Source organism: Linepithema humile, chromosome 2 (genome assembly GCF_040581485.1).
Source record: "Linepithema humile isolate Giens D197 chromosome 2, Lhum_UNIL_v1.0, whole genome shotgun sequence".
In the NCBI taxonomy this organism is placed as follows: domain Eukaryota; kingdom Metazoa; phylum Arthropoda; class Insecta; order Hymenoptera; family Formicidae; genus Linepithema; species Linepithema humile.
The window spans coordinates 23709916-23735444 of NC_090129.1; the positions used below are offsets into that span (position 1 = coordinate 23709916).

The following is a 25529-nucleotide window of genomic DNA, read 5'->3' on the forward strand; positions in this document are numbered from 1 at the left end:
AGCAGATCAAAAATAAAAGAGAGTTCTTGTCGCATGCAGTCGAGTTCTATAGTTCCTGATAGTTTTTAATGATAGTTCTGGTGATTTTATAAAAAAAAACACCGATCGATAAAAATGATCTGCTACGGAAAGTTAGCAGATAAAAAATAGAGGACACTGAACATATATGTGATATGCTGGCCGTATATTGATAGTTCTGTTGATAATTAAAGAGTTTTCGTGTAGTTCTGAGCCAGTACATTGCTTTTCCAAAGAGTTCTGACGACTAAAATAATTAGAAAATTTTTTAAACAATTATTTTACCCGAAAAACACGCATTTTTGAGTATATGTGTGATATGCTGGCCGTATATTGATAGTTCTGTTAATAATTAAAGAGTTTTCGTGTAGTTCTGGGCAAGTACATTGCTTTTCCAAAGAGTTCTGACGACTAAAATAATTAGAAAATTTTTTAAACAATTAATTTATTCGAAAAACACGCATTTTTCGGGTAAATTAATTGTTTAAAAAATTTTCTAATTATTTTAGTCGTCAGAACTCTTTGGAAAAGCAATGTACTTGCCCAGAACTACACGAAAACTCTTTAATTATTAACAGAACTATCAATATACGGCCAGCATATCACACATATGCTCAAAAATGATGTTCGTGAACCTAGCATATCATTTTCCAGCAGATCAAAAATAAAAGAGAGTTCTTGTCGCATGCAGTCGAGTTTTATAGTTCCTTATAGTTTTTAGTAATAGTTCTAGTGATTTTATCCAAAAAAACACCAATCGAAAAAATGATCTGCTAACTTCCCGTAGCAGATCATTTTCTAGCAGATCAAAAATAAAAGAGAGTTCTTGTCGCATGCAGTCGAGTTCTATAGTTCCTGATAGTTTTTAATGATAGTTTTGGTGATTTTATAAAAAAAAACACCGATCGAAAAAATGATCTGCTACGGAAAGTTAGCTGATAAAAAATAGAGGACACTGAACATATATGTGATATGCTGGCCGTATATTGATAGTTCTGTTGATAATTAAAGAGTTTTCGTGTAGTTCTGAGCCAGTACATTGCTTTTCCAAAGAGTTCTGACGACTAAAATAATTAGAAAATTTTTTAACAATTATTTTACCCGAAAAACACGCATTTTTGTACATATATGTGATATGCTGGCCGCATATTGATAGTTCTGCTAAAAATTAGACAGTTCTTTTCTAGTTCTGGGCGAGTACATTGCTTTTCCAAAAAGTTCTGACGACTAAAATAATTAGAAAATTTTTTAAACAATTATTTTACCCGAAAAACACGCATTTTAGAGTATATGTGTGATATGCTGGCCGTATATTGATAGTTCTGTTAATAATTAAAGAGTTTTCGTGTAGTTCTGGGCGAGTACATTGCTTTTTCAAAGAGTTCTGACGACTAAAATAATTAGAAAATTTTTTAAACAATTATTTTACCCGAAAAACACGCATTTTTGAGTATATGTGTGATATGCTGGCCGTATATTGATAGTTCTGTTAATAATTAAAGAGTTTTCGTGTAGTTCTGGGCAAGTACATTGCTTTTCCAAAGAGTTCTGACGACTAAAATAATTAGAAAATTTTTTAACAATTATTTTACCCGAAAAACACGCATTTTTGTACATATATGTGATATGCTGGCCGCATATTGATAGTTCTGCTAAAAATTAGACAGTTCTTTTCTAGTTCTGGGCGAGTACATTGCTTTTCCAAAAAGTTCTGACGACTAAAATAATTAGAAAATTTTTTAAACAATTATTTTACCCGAAAAACACGCATTTTAGAGTATATGTGTGATATGCTGGCCGTATATTGATAGTTCTGTTAATAATTAAAGAGTTTTCGTGTAGTTCTGGGCGAGTACATTGCTTTTTCAAAGAGTTCTGACGACTAAAATAATTAGAAAATTTTTTAAACAATTATTTTACCCGAAAAACACGCATTTTTGAGTATATGTGTGATATGCTGGCCGTATATTGATAGTTCTGTTAATAATTAAAGAGTTTTCGTGTAGTTCTGGGCAAGTACATTGCTTTTCCAAAGAGTTCTGACGACTAAAATAATTAGAAAATTTTTTAACAATTATTTTACCCGAAAAACACGCATTTTTGTACATATATGTGATATGCTGGCCGCATATTGATAGTTCTGCTAAAAATTAGACAGTTCTTTTCTAGTTCTGGGCGAGTACATTGCTTTTCCAAAAAGTTCTGACGACTAAAATAATTAGAAAATTTTTTAAACAATTATTTTACCCGAAAAACACGCATTTTTGAGTATATGTGTGATATGCTGGCCGTATATTGATAGTTCTGTTAATAATTAAAGAGTTTTCGTGTAGTTCTGGGCAAGTACATTGCTTTTCCAAAGAGTTCTGACGACTAAAATAATTAGAAAATTTTTTAAACAATTAATTTACCCGAAAAACGCGCATTTTTGAGCATATGTGTGATATGCTGGCCGAATATTGATAGTTCTGTTAATAATTAAAGAGTTTTCGTGTAGTTCTGGGCAAGTACATTGCTTTTCCAAAGAGTTCTGACGACAAAAATAATTAGAAAATTTTTTAAACAATTAATTTACCCGAAAAACGCGCATTTTTGAGCATATGTGTGATATGCTGGCCGTATATTGATAGTTCTGTTAACAATTGAAGAGTTTTCGTGTAGTTTTGGGCAAGTACATTGCTTTTCCAAAGAGTTCTGACGACTAAAATAATTAGAAAATTTTTTAAACAATTATTTTACCCGAAAAACACGCATTTTTGAGTATATGTGTGATATGCTGGCCGTATATTAATAGTTCTGTTAATAATTAAAGAGTTTTCGTGTAGTTCTGCGCAAGTACATTGCTTTTCCAAAAAGTTCTGACGACTAAAATAATTAGAAAATTTTTTAAACAATTAATTTACCCGAAAAACGCGCATTTTTGAGCATATGTGTGATATGCTGGCCGCATATTGATAGTTCTGCTAAAAATTAGACAGTTCTCTTCTAGTTCTGGGCGAGTACATTGCTTTTCCAAAGAGTTCTGACGACTAAAATAATTAGAAAATTTTTTAAACAATTATTTTACCCGAAAAATTTTCTAATTATTTTAGTCGTCAGAACTCTTTAAAAAGCAATGTTCTCGCCCAGAACTACACGAAAACTCTTTAATTATTAACAGAACTATCAATATACGGCCAGCATATCACACATATGCTTAAAAATGCGTGTTTTTCGAATAAATTAATTGTTTAAAAAATTTTCTAATTATTTTAGTCGTCAGAACTTTTTGGAAAAGCAATGTACTTGCCCAGAACTACACGAAAACTCTTTAATTATTAACAGAACTATCAATATACGGCCAGCATATCACAACACATATACTAAAAAATGCGTGTTTTTCGGGTAAAATAATTGTTTAAAAAATTTTCTAATTATTTTAGTCGTCAGAATTTTTTGGAAAAGCAATGTACTCGCCCAGAACTAGAAGAGAACTCTGTCTAATTTTTAGCAGAACTATCAATATGCGGCCAGCATATCACATATATGTACAAAAATGCTTGTTTTTCGGGTAAAATAATTGTTAAAAAATTTTCTAATTATTTTAGTCGTCAGAACTCTTTGGAAAAGCAATGTACTGGCTCAGAACTACACGGAAACTCTTTAATTATCAACAGAACTATCAATATACGGCCAGCATATCACATATATGTTCAGTGTCCTCTATTTTTTATCTGCTAACTTTCCGTAGCAGATCATTTTTTTCGATCGGTGTTTTTTTTTATAAAATCACCAGAACTATCATTAAAAACTATCAGGAACTATAGAACTCGACTGCATGCGACAAGAACTCTCTTTTATTTTTGATCTGCTAGAAAATGATCTGCTACGGGAAGTTAGCAGATCATTTTTTCGATTGGTGTTTTTTTGGATAAAATCGCCAGAACTATTACTAAAAACTATAAGGAACTATAGAACTCGACTGCATGCGACAAGAACTCTCTTTTATTTTTGATTTGCTGGAAAATGATATGCTAGGTTCACGAACATAATGATTTTGTGATAAATGCCAAATAATTTGGTAATTATTACTAAACCATTAATAAAAATTGATTAATACTCACTAAATCATTTAGTTATAGTTATAACATGATTTTATGATAAATGTCAAATAATTTGGTAATCATTACTGAACAATTTGTTTATATATACAAATCGTTTCGTTATAATTATCACACATAGTTTGGTAATATTTGGTAAGTTGTATCAAATTTTGCTACAATTATTTGTTAACATTAATTAAATTATTTTGTCATTATTACCAATATGTTTAGTTGAAACTATGTTACCAAAGTTCTTAGTAATTTTTAACAAGTTTGGATTATTATAATCCCAATCCTTTTTTTTAGTGTACAGTTCCAGTGGCACTTTTCATAGTTTTATAGTTCCTTATAAAAATAAAAAAAGATTCTGTAATTTTTATACCAAAGAACCAAAAATTACGGAACTTTTTTTATTTTTATAAGGAACTGTAGAACTATGAAAAGTACTACTGGAACTGTAATTGTTTTTTTTTTATATTTATATAATGTCGTGCTAACTTCACAGATCCTTTTAAAGCGACGTTTACGGGCTTATTTTAGTGTCGTTATGAAATATAATGAGAAAATGCTTATTTACGATACATTATAAGATGAAATCTGTGCAAGAGCATGTACTCTCTTCCTGAGTGTATCTATCATCACGTATGACTCATTAATATCTTAAATTAATAGCACATGTCGTTGCCGCCTACGTGCTGAATGACTTTATATTGCCAAGTTTATACTGATTGCATTGATAACATTTTATTGGATGGTCTGCTGGAAGTAAAACATATAAATAGTTGTGTTTACCAAACGTAATTAATTATACTTGAAATCATTTCCTCTTTTAAACTTAATAATTTATGAATTTTTGTGAATACTGATATTGTTTGGATTGTCTCAATTTGTTAAGAGTGCTTGATATTTTTGATCGAGACTGTATACATTTCGTAGATCAGAAAAATAGTTAAAATTAAATCCACAATTTAATTGTCTAATTTATAGAATGTTCATTGTAGATATAGGCGGAAGTTCTTTGGCGTAACCGAAATAGGTGGTTGTGTGGCTTCTTTCTAATTGGCAATTAGCTATCACCGACGACGTAGAAAATCGTGGGTAATTTAAGAAAACGATCGACCCCGACCATCATTGTTGTTTCCTTGATTTTATGCGTAGAAACCGCGCATGTTCGCACGCCCGAGGCCTTTGTAGTAGAAAATTGGTATGTCTGAAAAAAGTATAGTGAGTGAAAATTGATGTTTGTAATTGTTTTTCCGCTCCAGAAATTCCGATCTAGATTAATTTTAGATCTCGGTCAACTAAACAGAAGACATCTTAATACGAACTTGATTCATAAATCATACAATGAGCATAAATTATTACTTCTTCGTAATTATTTGGCTTGTACTTGTAATTTATTTTGTATATAATTGATACACATGAATAATTTCATAACCCACACGATTTGAATTTTATCTTGACTTTAAATCCTAGATTAAATATGGAAATGTAAACATGTGCGTGAGATGTCGAATGAATTATAACGCGTATAAATAAAATTCGAAATTTATCTCGATCATTTGTGTCGAAATCAGTTTAACATATTTCTCAAACTTGCTGCGAGTTGTTTCGTTGGCGCAGACTTTTATCGCGACAGAAATTAATGGCGTTATGCGGGGGGGATCGATAATCACGCGGACAGGACGTCCGGTGTGGCGGAACGATAATATCGATACATATTTTTCACGTTTCCAGCCGCGCGAGAGGCTCGCTAACGAGATCGCACGCCGGCGCGATACTAACGAGGAAAGGAAAACGAGCGCGTTTCGCACAAATTTATTCCAGTGGGGAGGAAGCGCTGCAACCTGTCGGCTTGCCTACCGCCGTCTGGCAGGATTTTCAGCCTTACGGCGTTGCATCGGTTGCAGCAGCCGCCTCTCTGCTCTCTTATCAGGACAATTGTACCTGTGCCGCACGAAAGAATTCGCTCAGGAGAATTCGCGAACGTATCGCCGCGGTGTACAACACCTCGAGATATGCAGCTTGACTAATTGTACAAATCGCGATCTGTTTTAACAGTTGGCTTAACGCGGTTTATTTAGAATCGCGGCAATGCTTTCGAGGATCTTCCAGCGGTTGGATAAGCGTCATATTTCAATTGATATACACATTTCGAGATAGAAATTTATTTTTGCATCAAATTAATGCCATTTATACAGATTGCTGAAAGCCTTAGCTGATATAATGCAGTCTGGAATTGCGGTGATAATTCCACAGATTTTTCAAAGACCAAAATATTTAGATACGTCATTATGAGAATTGTAACACGGCAACAATATAATTAGATAAATTATGGCTATTTTTTGCGATGGTTTCATTATGATTTATTTGCCGTTATTATATAAACCGCGATGCGGTTCTCAAGAACGTGAGAATGATTGGAGCATATCCTGGCTATTCATCTCTCTGTGATAAATTAATGTGATGCAATTACAAAAATTGGTGTGTTTGAAATCAACACGCTTAATTTGAGATTGTTATAATGATTCTGCGAATTTCTTAATGACGGAAGTGCGCATCATAATCTCGCTGCATCTCGAGATATAAATATATGAAAATTTAATCCAAAATAAATTAATATAATTCTGAAGCAGGAAATATCAAACAGGCAATTGTATTTGAAAAAATATGTTCTAGATTGACAGGGAAAAAATTTTACGCTAACATTTATAATAAATTTATTAATTTAATTGAACAGAAATACTATGCATTTTGATCTTTACACGATTTATTTATTATTTTCTAAGATAAAAACTGGTTTTGACAGTAAACGTTCAATCGAAATTCCAACTGATCACTGAAGCATTTCCATTTTCGACGCGTGCACTTGTTCATTGACGGCTACTACATGCTTATACATTTTTAAATGCGTGTAACTTCCTGCGGTTACGCATGCCTCGAACTCAGGTATTTATAGCTAGCAGCTTCTGCCGTCACTTCACGACCGGAAACGGGTCGATTATATTTAGAGAAAGACTTTACCGATTGTAGAATGGCAATCCTGCTTATGTCCGCAGCTGATTGCCATCGCAAAGTGAATGATTCTCCTCCCGAATGATTCTCATTCATGGCACGTGCCATTAATGGACACATTAATGTGATGATTACACCGATTCAATGCGATTGTTTGGCAACGACATATGTAGAGCTATACTTTAGTCAAAGAACAGACAATTTATAAAACGATTTTGACATCTAGTCAAGTGTAGAATGTGATGTTTTTTAGTTTGGTAAAATTGATGTAAAAAATTATATACATTTTATTAAAATAAAGTCCAAGAAACTTAACATCGATTAGCAATAATAATCAATATTAGAGAGAACACTTTACAAAATTTGAAAAAGTTATATACAAGTGTCTCAAATCAACTGCATCACCGTTCAATAGTAGATTCCTGAGGTTATTTGGAGAAGAAAATCTTTATACTATCAAGGCTACAATAATTTTTAAATAGAAAGTGTTTAAAATTGATTAATTAGATTGTCAAAAATTCGCACACTCAAGTATGTCGCATATTGATTTCTATTATCATAAAAGAAACCTCAGAAATCTGCTTCAACGGGTGACAGGATTGGCCTAAAACACTCTATGTAGGATTAAACATAAAAGAGTGAATGTTGATTATAGATAGCAGCTGAATGAATCAGTATAGTCCAACATATAATTTGTTAGAATTGAGATCTAAAAATACAAGCATAATTAGTAAGCATAATAAGTAAGAAAATTATCTTCATAATTAGCAACATTGTTCATCATATTGAAGTTCTGAGTGATTTCTTGAGAATGAGTTCATCAATGTCTAAGAAAATCTAATCTACATTCCACCAGACGACTCCATTTAATGTGAAAAACAATGTTGCCGACACTTGATTGTTTATTTCAAACCGCATTCAAGATCGTATCTAAGAATTTTTTAATTATACAACTCTTTCTTCAATTAGATTTCAATACGAAGAAACCAAAATGCGAAATTTAAGACTTAATTGTTTTTTTTTGTTTTAACTTTTTTTTTTAATTGTAATGTATTCGTACCGAATTATCTGATGCCCAGTATTCGCAAGAACGGCTGCACGCGAACACAAACGGCGGTCAACTAGATTGTCTTTACGCAAATCGCCCTGTCGACTCGCCACTTTGGCCCGTGAAATCACGTCGAATGGCCGGTGCACCTTCTCATCATACGGGCCGTAATGAGCGCAGGTATACGGCACGATGATGGGCGAGGAAAATAGAGAAGCGGCTGTGCAGAAGACGGAGGCACGCCGAGAAAGAGGAGGAAAGAGAGAGGGGAGAAGGAAAGTACACGCATGTACGCGCGCGCTCGCTCTTTAATTGACTCGGAGATATGCACCCTATCCATAATGCATCCGGGGGCTTCTAAACGACCCTAATCGCGCCGAAGAATGCCAAGGTAAGGCCTCCAGCTGCCTCTCAAGGCCTCAGAACGCCGCCTGAGAACTATATCGCGCTGCCGATGATAGCGGGGCAAAAGAGATCTGCAACGATGCATAATGCGTTTTTGCGCGCGCGAGGTCGCTGCGCCAGCGATATCGAGAGTTGCATCCGAGAATCGCTCACGCGAGACGATCGCCCGCCTTTTTTCTCTCGGGCCTCGATCTTCTTAAGCACGCTGGACGATGATGCGATTTCTTCTCGATATGCTCGGTTGCAAAGGAAACAATTTCGCGCGGAATGAGCGGTTTCAGTTTTCAACTTTTTACTATAAAATAATACGCGTATTTTTCGCGTGTGATTTAAGGTAGATCAGATTGTGGCCGATAAAAAAATTGAGGAAACCTTGCGACATTAACAAAGGGATGAAGTCTTTGAAACGAATTTTTCACTAGTTTGAGGATTCTGTGTAGATCGCGACGAAGGGTCGTTCCCGCGGATCCTTTCCCCTCCCATTTCGTTTCCCAAGCTGATCATGGTCTTTTAGGTTGACCGACTTCCGGCGAGGCTTCTTCGTCCGGCTGAAAGGCTCACGGGAAGATTTTTGTGGTGACTCGCTTTGTCTTCCTCTCTCTCTCTCTCTCTCTGACGGTGCAACCGTTGTCCGATATTGTCATATGAAACTTCAACTTTGTTGTCCGACATCGGAAGTGTCTCATTCTTTTTCTTCTACTTTGTGCTGGCCAAACATTTTAACAATCGTGAGAAATCGATTCTTTTTGTCACGTTTCCGTTCCTTTACTTTTTTTTGTGTAAAAAGTTCTAATATATTGAAAATATTCTAACAATTCAACAGTTATAATTATATAGAATGTCTAAATAATTAAATATTATTTTGTAAAATATTTATAGATAATTTATATAGTGTTATTTAATTAAAAACATACAAATTTATAAGGAAAGTTATTATCATAAATTTGTAAATTGTATTGATGCATTTTTTTTATTCGAATTATTTTATTCGTCTTATTCTAATAAGACAAACTTCGTTTATCCTAATACACATAATTTGCAAGACTCGTAATAAATCGCTCGAGAATGCAATAAACTTGTGTTCGATTTTCCGAGCTCGATTCCGCTCGGATAATCGTCGGGGCTCGATCGGTGCGATCGGTTCGTGGAAGCGCAAACCGTCGTAATACCCGTGCTTTGTCCCGCGGAAGCTCTTAATTCTGAATCCCGTCAGAGGCGATCGGTAATTACAAGGAAGGAATCAGGAGGAGGTGGAGATGGAGAAAAAAGTTGTGTAAAGAGGGAATCAGGCATCTGCCAACGGTTGCCTCATATTAACGATGATGAGCCAACGGAAGAAAGAAACCGGCAGACCATGGGCGCCCAGAAGATTTTTTAATCTTCCGGCGGAAAGTTTTCGCATTTGGCTACTCGATATACATCGTGACATATAAAAAAAATATCTAATTTTTTACTCTTGGATAATATAATGCGATATTGTCGTTTTTCGTGGGCATACGAGTATGCGAGTTAAAAAAAGAGCGAAGAGATATTTTATTTCTTAATGTAGGAGCACGCAAATTGCCTTTTAAATTGGTTCTATAACTTCTCCGTCTCCCTCTTTCTTAATTACATCCATTTAATCTTATCACTGTTGAGCGCGAGAAATATTTTGCCCATATTTTACGTCACTATAACACGGATCTTAATTTCGCAAGTGCAAAATAAAAACTTTGGAGTGTTCTACATTCCATGCAATTCTCATGTAAAAAAGAAAATATCAGAGCATTGATCTTGATATTCGAGAACTCGAAGCCATTTTTCACTAATAAAATTGCGGGTATATAAATAAGAGCCATTATTAAAGAGATGATTTATTTTTTCTACACAACTCATTACGGAGATAATTATCATGAAGGGATGACAAATGAGCCCCCTTCGGTAGGCGCCCATGGGCGGCGGTGGGTACGACGGTTTTTTGGGCCATATGGCGCATAAAGCAGCCGGCCGATTCTAGTTGCGAGGACGAAACCCGATGAGGATGCTGTCAGGATCGGGGAAGGTCACTTTTTGCAAGCTCACCGACCTCGAAAAACGCGACGCGGTAAGCGGCGACGGCGACGGCGGCCGGGAGACGAAAGGGAACGCTTGCTGGACCACCGGATGTGGATCATGGTGATTCCCTTGATACACGAGAGCGAAAGAAAGAGAATAGACTTTTATCGCGCGTCTCAAAAAAATTCTTTAACGGCCGGACAGTGTTTTGCGATACAGTTCAGTGAGCCTTCAAATGAGAACATCGCGAGCAAGACAGAGTTAACGCGGGAAAGGAACATGCATTCGCTACTCTGACGAGAATTTGCCACGATTTCACCAATTTTTGGCATTTCAGCAATATTCGAATATTGCAGATAAAAAATGTTTATGAAAAGCGCAGCTATTATGTATCTAATCGGAAACATTGACTAGATAGCTGCTCTGATTGCTAGCAACTCGGAAGATATATCGATATTTGATAAAATATTTTAACCAATTTATTCTAAAAAATGTTACTTTTTATGCAAATTTCTATATTTGATTGATAATTAGCGAATTGTTCTGTTGAATCTGTAACGAATTTTATATCCCGCGTAGTAAGATTTCTTTCGCGCATAGTGGGCGCTCGGCCATTGATCAGAAAGAAAAGGATTCATTCTTCCTCGCACTAGTTTTCGCCTCGTAGACTGTCTTCAGAAAGCGTAAAGCCGCGTGCTATGCCTCGCTGCCGTTAATTTCTCGTAATAGTTACTCAATAAAAGAGACTGTACGCATCTCCCGCGGTTCCTTAATTACACACCGGTAGCCGGTGTTAATTAAGTTTCTTCGTCGCTGATATCATCTATTACAATCAAGCATATCTTAATTGGAAGGGCGAACCGAGCAGAAGATGTTCAATGAAATAATAATGACATAATAATAAAATGCCTTCAAGAACATTTTGCAACTTTTAAGTATTACGAATGTAAATTTAGAGAATTTCAAAAGATAATGAAAATTTAATTTAGTTGTCTGCTTTCAAAGACGTCAGTTTTTCATTCGAGCGCGTTGATTCATTTAGAAAGCTCATTTAAATCACCAAGCCTGGCTTACTTTAATATTTGCAAATTATGCGCGCACACTGCTACGCTCGTAAATCTCGATTTTATGGTATTACATAATTACGAAACGACGTACTATTACTCGCTCTCGCATTATTTTTTTGCCGCAAGAGGTGCTTCTTCGTCGACCGGAAACGAGAATCGTTTGATCCTTCGCGTACGTCGCCGAGTACGATGAAACGAATTGTCATGCATCACAAGCGAGCTAATGTAATGACTGGACAAAAAATGACATTCGTAGAAGATTAATCAACTTTTTCACGAACAGATTTATTACTGTCGCTCTTTCGAATTCTTTAAGCTTCATTAATTCTACATGATTATTAATTTACTTGAAAATAATTGCATTTCAGAAGATCAGAAAAAATTGTCCTTTCGCAAGGAGATTATAATCGAAATTTTTTATACAAAAAATACATCAGGTTCTCCGTTTCGTCCTCTTGTACTCGGAATTTGCGTTAGACGACGGGAAATGAGAGTCGATTAAGAAAAAGACCAGCCGGAACGAATAGGCGTGAATTAAACGGCACAGTCGCACGATTGAACTCTAGAAATTCCCGTGCGTTATCGCACGTTTCAGTCGGCGTTGATCGCCGATGAGCGTAAAAAAACTCAAGGCACAGTTACAAAGAAACACGTGATCGGGGCGGAACAAGATCTCGGACTGTTAATAGCTTGCTTCCGCCTGCTAAAGGTCCGTGCGAGCCGGCCGAGGAGCGCCGTGTAGGCAGAAGCTGAAGCTCGCTCGCGGCGCGTGGAGGCCTATCCTCTCGGCGGCGAGCGTGCAGCAGCGGCCTTTCTTTCGCAGTACCACAAGGAACTCACCTCTCCGCGGCTTTGATCTGATGACTGGATAAGATGACGGCGACTCGCTTTCGCGGAAACTCGCGTAAAACGCCGCGGCTCCTCTGAACTCACCGCACAATCGTCTTTATCTACATCGTGCTCTTAGCTATGCAATTTTCGCATCGTGTTGTTAACTTTCCTAACGCAAATTGTCTTAGATTAGAATGGTCGGAAAATGTCGCCGTTGGCTCTAATTATGTCGCGAAACAGTTACGACATAAGATTTATATAAAAAGCATCCGTACAAATGAGCGTAGATTGGAGCGATTAAAAAGATCCTAAGACTTAAATTTTTAAGTAATTTTGTATTGTAGCAAATTTTATGATAACAATTTTCCAACATGTTTAACAATTATGATTTTTACTCTGTAATAATTTTTTGAAGGAAGCACTCTCTCTCTTAGCAAGTTACTAAGCATCGTGTAAAGGTCCTTAAACCCGGCGACGCGACGCGCCCGCCCGCCCGCCCGCCCGCCTTCCTCTGTGAGGAAGGAAAGTCAAGATACGCGAGGTTACGTTTCCCATGGCTCGATAAACAGAGGACGCGGAACGAGAAAGGCGAGGCACCGCCGCCGCCGCCGCCGCCACCGGAAACGCTCGTTTTCCAACGAAGATAGCAAATATCTAACCGGCGTCGCGCGCGCGGGCCCTCTGCGTATAGTGGTTACTATTTAGCGTTCTCCAGACCCGCAGAGGTCGGCGCTCCCTTAAGCAAGGGCGCCGTGATAGCGTGACGAAGGTACTGGGTGACCGCGTAATCGGTGTGATTTTAAGAGGATAATAGCCGTTACGACTTTGTTACACTGTTTGCGCATTTGCGTTCGCCGAAAAGCGTGAAAGGGAAAGAGAAGGGACGTGCACTTCTCCCGTGAGAATTCTCACTGTAATTTACTACTCCACAACATTTCTCGCACCGCTCGGTCCATGATCTGGTACCGGTCTTCGAGTCACGTGTCACATGTGTCTCACAGAATTTCTCATGCCGTGTTTATCTCGCAGGGATTTATCGCAGAAGTGCATCCACTTCGATTGCGGTTTATTTATTTTAAAATTTAATTACACTCATAAATTGAAGAAAAATTAATCGCGATAGGAAATAATTATTAATATAAGGGAGATTGATGGCGCGGCGAAGCCTCAATTCGCGTTCGAATGTAAAAAGATAATTGGCGAATAAAATGCGTGATTGAAATATGAAGGAGTATGTTGTCCCCCTTCATTGAACTGCAATTGCATCGGCGGCGGCAGACGCGCCGCATCGGTGCATCGGTATATCCATCTGTCATCCATCGACGATGGCGACACGGCAATGAATAAGGAATAATTTATGACAACCACGGTGTACGGTGCATCCAGCTGCGCACGGTGGGACCATTATCGCGTCTGAGGGCTCGTTTATATATCGCAGAAGGTAGCAGCATCTGCATGTCGTTCTAGTCACGCAAAGCGAACGACGAAGTCGCGAACGCACAGATGAATTTTGACGCGAGTGCAACAGGCGAGATTTATAATTCCACTCTAGTACATAAACGCGTTAGTCGAAGCTCGGCATTGAGGAATTTGCGTGCGATGTCCTGCGCTGCAAGTATGGATATTTAATTCATTTTTTGTTGAATGTTTAATTTTGGAGGTTAAATTAAATATTAGTGGCGCTAGAAATACAAAATTATTAATTATATTGATAATTAATTAATTCTTGAGAAATTAAAAGATATACGATTTATATTGAAAAAGGTATTAAATGTGCAGCGAAAGTGACGATGAGAAATGTATCGCTGAGAGAAATATAACTATAGTTTGCTATAAAAGTTGAATCGTGAGAAATTTGCTACCTTGAGAAAAATTTGTTACGGAAATATTCCAAGATATAATAGTGCGTACACGCAGGATGTTAACAGAGCTTATTATTATTGCCGTAATTTATTGGAGTCCGATAAGGGATCCGTGTATGCGATCGATTAAGAGCTTCCCTCGACCGGCGATCCTCGGTTTCTCTCGTTCTTACTTTCGATTTATTTTTGCTTGTAACGCGGTTTATGTTCGAGTTCCTCTCTATCAGACCGGTATCGGTTTACTCGGGCGGCTCTCCTTGTAAACAGGCATGCAACACCGACTCGAGATCCTTTTGTATATGCTCGGCTACGGGCACGCGAATATAATTGTACAAGGTGCTGCAAAAGTATCGACTCGCGAGGCGAACGATATTTTTTTCATTACAATTTTCTATAATTCGATAAAGTATACTTTGCTACTAAAAAAATGTAGGAAATAGGAGGAAAGAAAACAAAAATCTTCTCTTTCAAATTCACTTACAATTTTCATCTAAAAGTAAACTATTTGATGTAGTAAAATTCAAAGCAACGCTACTTCTTTTTTCTATATTACGATACGTAAATGATATAATTTATGTCTCATGACGTGAGATAAAAGTAATTTAATAAAATCATTTTTTTACATGTATATATATATATTTTTGTGGGAACCAATTTCGGGACGTCCTGTATCTTCACGATGCATGCGCATAACTCTTTATCTGCAGTGCAGAACTCCGATACGGACTCGTCAGAGGCTCAGGTGACTAACACGGGAGTGACCGACCGGCTGGTAGATCTCTTTAGCATTCCTTAACGATAACCGCAAGTCGAGATGACAAACGCAAATGCGATCCTCCCTCCCTCAGAATGATTTCGATTATTCATAGCATCTCTCTTTTCACGCTCGTAACCATGTTTCTCTACAAACTACTTGGGTACACATGAATGCGCTTGAATTATGCATGCACGAATTATTCCGCCTCATGCTATAAGATTCTTTTGACTTGAAAAGACCTGCTCGAAACTAGTTACAGCCCTTTTTTGTAATTTTCTAGCTTCATGCGCAATAAATCTACTCATAATTCCGATCTATCGCGAAGCATTTGCAACGCAACTTGCCAATGCGAAAATTATTATCAAGATTCACTTATTTTACGAACTTGCACATATTGCATATACGCATTGAGTTACGTCGAACGTTTGTATAACTTGAACATAGAAAATATCTGAGGCTTTAAATTTATTTGAAAATTCGATTGTAACAATTTTGAAAAAGATTTTGAGAATATTCTCCGAAGATTCGCATTGACATTGCCAAATCGGTGATTGTATTTGGATTCGCGTACTTTTTCAAGCAAAAGGCGCGCAGGACTGTCGGTGTGCCGCTCACCTATTAACGGGTAGCGAATTTCGCTGCGCGGTACATAAGTTATTTATGCGATACAGCTAGATGCAGTCTTAAGAGTCTCAGGTGACCAACAAATATGAGACTCAACACTTCGTAGCTTTCGCACTTGGCATTCTTACAGTTGAGATAATCGCGACGCTGATGTCACCCGCAGATGCGAGATTTACCGTCGAAGTCGCCGCACGACTTCTTCCTTTCTTGATAATTCTCTGATAAGAGATCGCTAGACATAATAAAACCTGCATTTGCATCATGATCTGAGAATGCATACCTTTATTTATCGTTACTGAATGAACGTGGCGTCATTCAAGCAAGGTTTTCATTCAGTGTCATTCCATGACTCTTTGATTCGAAGCGAGTTATACTTGTCGTGCGTTCATTAAGGATGATTTGCGTCTCGTAAATGTGTTTTCGTAAAAATGATTTGGAATTTATTTTGATATATTCATCAATGATGTATGTATCGGAGCTGGAGACCGGAAACTTATTGTCAATTGCAATATGGAAAGGGGATCTTAATAATTTTATCTTTGAACGATCTTTAAGATATGTATATATATAATATATATACATGATAACAAATGAACTTATCTAATTCAAATAATGCCGTAGAAAGAGACACCGTTAAATCCATCACAATCCGATTATCGAGGCACAAAGATGAACACGTTTCTCAGCGAGGATCAGCTCGACATGCGCAAACGAGATTACACTTAGAGCTTCTCCGAGTTCTAACGGCCGGAGAGAGAAAGAGAGAGATTACTCTCGCGTTCTCGAAATGCAGCTGATTGACGAACAGTCGTTGGTTAGACAAACAGAGACAGGTATGCGGGAGGAGGCTTTGAGATATGAAACAGGAAGAACACGAAGGAAAAGAGGATGAGAAAGAGAGAAAGAGAGGAGGAGCGCGCGCGCTCCTCCGCGCATTATATATACGAGTGAACTCGGTGGTCTCGGATTCCTGAGAACCGAACCCACGAGAAGAGGTCTCATAACTCCGGGACCCCGTGCCGCACCGCGTGCCACACCTTTCGCACGGCTTTGAAGTTTTCCCCCAGCCGGCGCGAGTGCCGGTCTGGCCTTCTCGTCTCCGGGACGGCCCGGGACACGATTATGCGGTGGAACCGACGGCGCCGGGGAATTTATCGAAGCTGTGTCGCCGAGAGTTAGCTAGCGCGAGACCCGTCTTCTCTCACGTGTGTTTTTTTTTTAGCTGTAGATAATGACACGGACGTAGGAGTAGACCGCGGCCTGCTTGCCACATTGTTTTAGCATAATTTCAGTTTGTGACACTAAGCGAATATATGCGTATTATAATGGGTGAAAGACGCTCTGGAATTACATAGCGGCACAAAATATTCTTCACGTTTTATAGCGCATAAAAGCATACATTATTTTGGAAATCTAAAATTACTTTATTAATTCATATACATTTATGAATTTTTTTGCAATAAAAAAATGCAAGATTTCTGCAAAATTTCTATAAAAATGAAATGTGTTTTGCTTTGTCGCACATTATTTTGGAAATCTAAAATTACTTTATTAATTCATATACATTTATGAATTTTTCTGCAAAAAGAATGCAAGATTTCTACAAAATTTCTACAAGAATGGAATGTGTTTTGCTTTGTCGCACATTATTTTGGAAATCTAAAATTACTTTATGAATTCATATACATTTATGAATTTTTTTGCAATAAAAGAATGCAAGATTTCTGCAAAATTTCTATAAGAATGGAATGTGTTTTGCTTTGTCGCACATTATTTTGGAAATCTAAAATTACTTTATTAATTCATATACATTTATAAATTTTTCTGCAATAAAAGAATGCAAGATTTCTGCAAAATTTCTATAAGAATGGAATGTGTTTTGCTTTGTCGCACATGAGCTCGAATTTCAATATTCTGTTATAAAAATGTGAAAACTAATTGATACAATCACATGTGTAATAAAATGCAAACTGAAAGTTCCGTAGTTTTCTCCCGTATGTCTTACCGTATTATCGTCTCAGGTCTTGCGATGATTATGCGTTTTGAAATGATAGACCGGCGGCTATGCGATAAATCATTGTGAAATTGTGATAGCAGCGACTTGCACATACACTCGTTACATCTCGAGTGTCTTATTAAACAACATTAGCCGCAGCGGTGCACTCGATACGCCGGGCCACACCTTTCGCACGGTTTCACAGTCTGACCTCCCGATCTAATCGGGAAAGTGTGCAAGCGATCCTCTGGCAGATCTTACGGGTAATTTGAAAACCGTTCTCTCTCTCTCTCACTCTCTCCGAGCCGCGTTGCGCCGAGACGTAGATCTCGAAGCTCGGCGATAGGATCGAGCTTGGACGTCGAGTTAAACGCCGAGAAAACGGTACCATCGATTCGCGCGCAAAAGGTGAGATCAACGAGCGCCGATATTTCATAACCGACTTAGCCTCGGCCTCGTCGGTTTCCATTACGCAGGAGGTTTAAGGTCGTTCGATCGTCGATTTATCGTCTAATCCATGATGCACGATCGCGAAATCGACGTCAATCTTCGCGTCGAGTCGATCTGATCTGCGACTGCGATTTCGCAATATGAAGAAAACTCGCGTCAATTTCGCAGTGGAAACCCTTAATTTCCTGACCTTTTATCTTCGAGCGAGTATATTTGAATGCTTGCGACATCAAGTGACATTTTAGTTTTCTCTGCGAGAAGATTTTTGTCGCAGCTTAAAGAGGTTTGCATTGTTATATCTTCTTTGTGTTTTTACGCTCGTAACAATTTATTACCTACTTGTTTATGAGATTCTAAAATTCTTTATATCAATGACACACATCTCTTTCTGGTATTCATAAATTTGTAATGATTTGCAAAGAAAAGAAAATTAGAAAAGAACGTCGCGTCTTTCCATTTTTTGATCCGAGAATCGTCAATAAAGATGGAGATAGAGCGAACGCAAGCCCCTTCTTAAAATAATGCGTGGTTGCGTCCCGTCCTCTCTCTAGACGCAAGCCTCTAATTTCCAGAGCGATCATTCGGCATATATCGAGTCTCTTGCGTTCATTAAGAATTCACCAAGAGGTACGGATTAAGGACCCTCCTGGACGCAAACACCTGGCATCTCTTCGCGAGATGGAACTCGAATCGCTCGGCGAAGGAACGCGGAGGAAAGGTTGAAGGAAATCTCGAGTAATCACGGAGCGAAGATGAAAGGCATGTGAACGAGAAAAAGGAAATGGAATTGACGAGAAAGAGAGCAATGCTTCGTCTTCGTAATCGAAAAGATCGGACTTATTAACCGACGTATTTTCTGCTCACATTACTTCGATGAAATTGCTGAACTCAACCAATTATCATAGGAGGGATCAAAAGTTGCAATTTGTAATTAAAATATTTTGAATAATTACTTTATGTCGAAACTAACAAAGTTTCGCTGACAACTTTAAGACGAATACAATTCAATATCAAGAAAGGAGTTATCATCTGCGAAGCCGTGTACTTTAATCTTATTTCGCATCTTAACGATGTAGATTTCTTCCAAGAAAACCGCAGTTGATTTTAGTATTTAATTAAATAATTTATTGATGCTGCTATCGGCCGCTATATCGGCAAACTGGATTTTTATTACTCGCAGTTATGCAAATATACACATAAGTAATTGTTTCCCGAGATCTTCGGGTATCTCGAAGTATGCCTCTCACGAGCGCCGTAAGCGGAAAGATGATCGCGCGATGCGTGATGCTCGCTAATTATAATGCGACGTATTTTTAGATAAGATTAAAGAGCTATAAAGAGAGCAGTGGGATATCGATTACTCACTGTTTATCGATAATCCCGATTGATTAAGGGGACTGCTGCGTGCGAACATCTGGAACACCGTCGCAAGAAGAGGAGGGGATTTGTGAGAGGAGAGGGGAGACGAGTAAGAAGTTGCAGGATGAGGCAGAAAATGAAGGTCACGTAAGAGGGACAGTTGATCGTCCTTTATGTAGATGAAAGAAAACGATAAGATAGAGCGCAAATGCATGCATGCGAGAGAAAGAATGAGAGAAACACCTCCTACCGGAACGAAAAAGTCCTCCGAGTAATTGCGCCGCGTCTCGCTGGCCGGCCGGTACCCATAGGCGGTTGCGCGCGAGGAATGCATCCTGTACCGCATCAGAAACGAAGAGTTGCACGCGTTCTCGGCGTCGCATCGCCCGGAGGATGTGTCTCTCGAAGACATTGAACACGATCGAAGAGATAGCGCGCACCGATCTTCTCGCGCCCTTCGCGAGATCCGTATTGATGGCGCCTATTAGAGCGGAAATTACGCTTCGAGATAAATTAATGTTGCATACGCAGATGTATTGCGCCGGCGGCGTATATCAGTAGGATTTCCGATTTGGAAGGAGTTTTCGCAAAGACTGTTGAAGAGTGAAACGAGAAGTTTGCAGCAAGTTTTTTATTTTATCAGTTTTTTGACAACTGAATTTCCAATTTCTCTGAAAGAAATTTTCGAGCGCGTAGTTGAACTAAATCTGCGAATTTCGCGAGCAATAATTATAAATTGTTTTTTTTTTGTAAGAAATCTAATTTTAGTGGTTTTTGTTCGTCATATAAATACGACGTCGAAAGGATCGAGACGTGCGCTCGACGACTGCTTGATCTAGCGCGGTAATCACGCAGATCGTCGGAAGATAACACGTGTTTACAAAGGTATGCTGCGCATAGGTGCTGCTGAAGAAGGGGTCTGTGGGAAAAACTTGATCCCACTTCCGTCGTTCGTAGCCCTTAATAAAATGAACGTAAGCACCGCCGCCTTTTCTTATATTCGTTCTATCATTTATTTCTTTTGCTACACGCCGTATCTCGCGTCCAGACTTTCGTGCCGTCACGCCGACTTCGATTATCTATCGGTCAATTAATAATATCCGGAATCTCTGCACGCTCGCCGAAAGAATTAAAGCGTGCCGCTTTCGATTCGATTCATTTTATCGTAATAATGCAGAGTCGAAAGAATTGTGCAATACGTTCCGCATAAATCACAATCATTTCTTTACGCCAATCACAATGATTTAATGTAAAAATCTCTCAGGATTCTACCAAAATAACATATACTTGAAGCTAAATAAAAAATAATAATTTTTTTATTATTTTTGCTTATTCTTCGCTGAAGCTTGTTTCGTACTCAATCAATATTTAATCATTTAATCAATAATCTTTTTTTATTTTCTACTTCATGTTCTGACAAAATACTATCATTATGATTGCGTTTTTGTGACATGCTCCGAGTCTCCAATTATTTTTTGTGCAATCCTTTTATATATTACACGACGCATTTCTTTGAGCACAGAATATTTCTCGCTGTCGTCCAGCGCGAGGGGGTTAATTATAGTCCGCAGGACAATAATAACCGGGAGGATGCGTTTTTTATTCGTCATGTGCATGCGTCTCGCCTGCCAGAAACCTTACGATCAAGCTTTCAAACCGCTACCTACTACAATGCAATTGCACGATTGGACGAGGGAGGATGTTCGCGGTTACGTCGAGTCGCAGAAAATACGCAACATGTATAAGGCACAATGCTCCTCGTTAATGATCGCCGCAGCACAGATTGCGAGAGCTTTGATCGCTGTTCGGTCTCTATTACAGATCATGCGTGAAGTAATTTACAATGACGGCTTTTGCACGGACATTGATTGTAACGAGAAAGAAAGACAGGTGGAAAAAAGGCCACCTGAGGCCAACTGCAATATAGTTTGCCCGACTTCCAACTATAATATCAGTGATTTTCAATCAACACTTTGTAGAGAAACGTGTTTCACAAGAGTGGCAGTCTGCAGAATTTTTATTGCAGAGCAGACTTTTATAAATATTGCGGTTTTTCAGATTACGAAACGGCAAATTTATCTACAATTTTGATTATTTTATCAAAAGAAATTTTAATACAATATATTTTAATATAATGTATATATATTTCTTGCCACTTATTGTTGGATGTATTTCGTCATTTAAAAACGTTGAAATCAATTTTAGATAAATGTTTCTATTATTTACTGCTAAGGAAATAATATTCGCGATACATTTATGCACGTCAATCGGGGCGAGGCGCTATTTACATTTCTTATACACGTGTATACCGTGTAAAAAAAAAGAAAGCAAAGCGATAGTGTTACTCGTTGAGTCCGCTGGTGATCCCACCTGTCATCGTCGCACCTGTCTCTCGGGACCACTTAGTGGTAACGTTAATGACCTTTCACGGGCTGGTGAACTTACGACATGTGAGTGTGAGAGCACGAATTTAGTCACTGTTTTGTGTGCCACATAATTCTTTGCATTGTCGAGACACAATATTGTGTCTACCGGACACCTTTCTTTTAACATATGTGTGTAAATCAAAGAATGAATTGGACAACACGTAATTTGGCAATTTAATATTGATTTTTACAACTTGTGTCATATTTATTAATATTTTATAATATCTTATGTTAATACTTTATAGAATGTAATTGTTTATTTTCCAAAAATATTGAAATAATCGAAATTGCGATATGTAAGATAAATGTACTATTTAAATTTTTAGTCATACTAAAATATATGTAACAAAGTCTACACCGTCTAACTGTCAACAACATGATTTGAAATAATTGCGATGAACTGCATGCAACTGTAGTTACGGGTGGTGCATTTGCTCAAGCGCTCACTACAAAACTCATTATGAACTTGTACTTCCGGTTTGAAGGTCGTCTACGGTACAAAATTAATCGGGGAATCCGTTATAATCCGGTGTTAAGATTTCCACGATTTTTCATCATTTATGACAATTGGTTATATTTTATTTGCTTATTAATTGTCTGTTTACCTTTTGCTTTGATAATTATTTTAAAATAATTATTTTTTAAGTTATAATTTGTGTATTTATTATTATTATAATTAAATGACAAACTCACTTAAAATTTGTTCCAAATTTAGTTTCAATGAATTAATTATTTCATCAAAATGTTTGCTTTAATATTAGAATTTCAGTATGTTCAACATTTTCTAATAGAGACACTTTTTCTTTTCAGGTGAAATGAGCGTAGTCTTGCGAGATTACATTCCCAATTCCGAATCTAAAACCACGGGGGGTTGTTACTTTCCTGCAGAATATCAGGGCGAATTCGTGATGCAGGTGAGCGGAATGGGCGCCGGAGGTATAATGTACGAGCCCATTCAGTATTCCACCATTAACATCACCTTTAACTCGATACCGGTGTGGGGCTACTGCCACGAGAGGAAAGGCGATAACGTGCTGCTAATGGACAGGTCAGTTAACCCGACAAATCGTGCACATTTCCTATATCGAAGAACGCGTCAGTTCCACTTAGGTTAGCAGGTACTATTAACTAAAAAATTCGCACCTGCGAGAGCGATTTTTGCGCTACAGGATTTTGTCGTTAAATATAAAAATCAACGTAATAAAAATTTATTTCTCGAATTGATTCTTTTTGGAGAAAAATTTATTTAACAGAAACTTAGAAGCGGAGAATTAAACTTTTAAAGTTAATTTAAGAATTTTGGAAAAAATTTAAAATTATTTAACGATTTTTTTCTCGCAATTTGCGATAAATGCAAATTCTGTTTTGCCTTTAACATCAGTTTTTAATATCTTATAAATTTGCACATTATTATTATTTTTCTTTTGACTAGTAGAACTTTACTCTTATATTTCGTTCTATGCATGCAGCAGAATTGAATTATCGCGTTTGGAGGCGATACTTTCTTATCAACAAAGATCTTCAAGCTAAGGCGTTAAAGTCTTAAAAAGCCGCGAACGGTCGTCGCGAAAGTTTACAGACGCATAAAAGTCCGAAAGCGCGGCGCCGTAAGTATCGAAGTTCTGATTTACTGACAATAAGATAAAACGGAGTTGGCCGGAATTCCGTTCGGTAGACGACGGCACCGGAGCTAGGAGTAACGGTGTACATTGTGTATTCACAGAACGATGCACTTGTAACTAGGATGTCGTATTTGCGACGCTTGTCGCATATGTAAATGCCGTTAAACGGGCTACTGCGTGAGATAATGTTGGAAGAAACAACGAACGATGTTTATCTATTGCACGCGTCTCTAATGATGTTAAATCTCTCAAAATCTTCTTACATTTTTGTTAACGTCGAGATGCTCTAATGTACAATGCATTTCGAAGAAATGTATTTGTGGCTCTCGTGTAATATTCAGGAAAACATAAATTTACATAGCAATATATTTTTTTCTAAATATAACGTATCTCAATTCTTGAAATTTTTTAAAAGAACTTTTATGAAAGATTAAATTACAGATTTTTTGGATTTTATTTTAGTAGAACTTTAATTCGAAGTTTAATTGTGGGCAGTTTTATAAAACAAAAATTGACGAACGATGAAGATTTTCAATTCAATTTGTGCTATTATTCAAAATCGGAGCTTTGTACTTAATCGAGCGAAAGTACGCGACTTTTACTTTCTATATAAGTTACTGCGAGTCTAGACAGGGGAATGTCGGCGGATGATTCGAGCGCAGGAAGGAGCGATCTCTTTCCTACCAAGGAGGCAGAATTCGACGACGAAAACGACGGGAGGGATATTGTCGTCGCGGGAAATGGAAAGGGTGTGAAGGGGTTAAGGTTAAATTAGCTCGCCGATATGTCTCCGGGGATGCCGCGACGTCTGCGACTCGTCTGGAACGAAAATAACTGACTCTCTAGACTCGCGTCGCGCGCGCATCGCGAACCTGAAGTTAATTCCAGAAAGAGGACGAGAGCCGTAAAACGAAATGGCGAAACGCCAGGTCCTCCCCGCACCCCAAATCGATGCTCTCAGCGTCGTCCTCTTTCCTCGTTTCTGTTATATTACCGTGGAGTTAAATGCGGATCAAGTGAGTTCTATTTAAAACATTGCGGCCATTGTTTTGAAGAATTAAAAAATCGTATTAATTTATAAATGCTGGAAACAAGATCTTGGTGTGTTTCTACATATTTTAGAATCGGAAAATTGTCTTGCCATTTCGCTACTCAAACGATTTGATTTCGCAGAGTTTCAAACGTTGCATCTCAGGGATCCAAAGTTCGAGATCCTCGTCGCGCCAATCGATAGCTCTTCGACGCATCTGAACATTCACGAAGCCATGTGGGTGTTGTCCGGTCAAGTATGCATAAATTGGCATACACGTGAGAGCCCACCCTTCTCTCTTCTTGTTGTTTCTCTTCTTCTCTAGACACGACCATATACTTCGCGATTCATGTTGAATCGTTAACGAGCTACTGCGCTATGAATATTCCGAGAAATCATATCTTCGATCCTCTTCGCGTTTACGATCTGGGAAAGCTTTTTTCAGATAACAATCCGAAATATTATATTTTTTCTTTTGTTTATTATTGCATAATTAATTTTAAAAAGTTATTCTTTCAGAAGCAGAAGAGATATTTTTCTTAACATAGAAATACTTTGCAAAATTAATCATTTTTGTTTTTGTCTTTTAGGATTAATAAAATTAAACAGAAAAAGGAATAACTTTTTTATTGCGGTATTTTGCTTTAATCATTTAGTATTCGTATTGGTCTTGACATAATCGTGATGTGTCACGTGACGTGAATCGTGATAAATGTTAATTGCAAATTCGATTTTTTGTTTCTTGCATCACTGGCTAGACCACTAATTCACCTTTGACATATCGCGCAATCTTCTCCGGAGGGTTTATCGTACCGAACACGTAGATATAAACGCGTAATAAACTTTGAATAGTATGTAAATGACCGCGATCGATATGACATACATATCATGCGGAGCGACTCG

At 37.7% G+C, this 25529-nt stretch overlaps 1 protein-coding gene across 8 annotated transcripts in view; it reads left to right on the plus strand.

The window, feature by feature from the left end:
• Window positions 1-25529, plus strand: part of LOC105667894 (uncharacterized) — an 82831-nt gene that overhangs the window by 42477 nt on the left and 14825 nt on the right. For all 8 annotated transcript variants that reach the window (XM_067350290.1, XM_067350297.1, XM_067350294.1 and 5 more), the window contains one exon: window positions 22785-23022. In XM_067350290.1, coding sequence (XP_067206391.1) covers window positions 22785-23022 — 238 coding nt within the window. The remainder of the gene's footprint in view (window positions 1-22784; window positions 23023-25529) is intronic.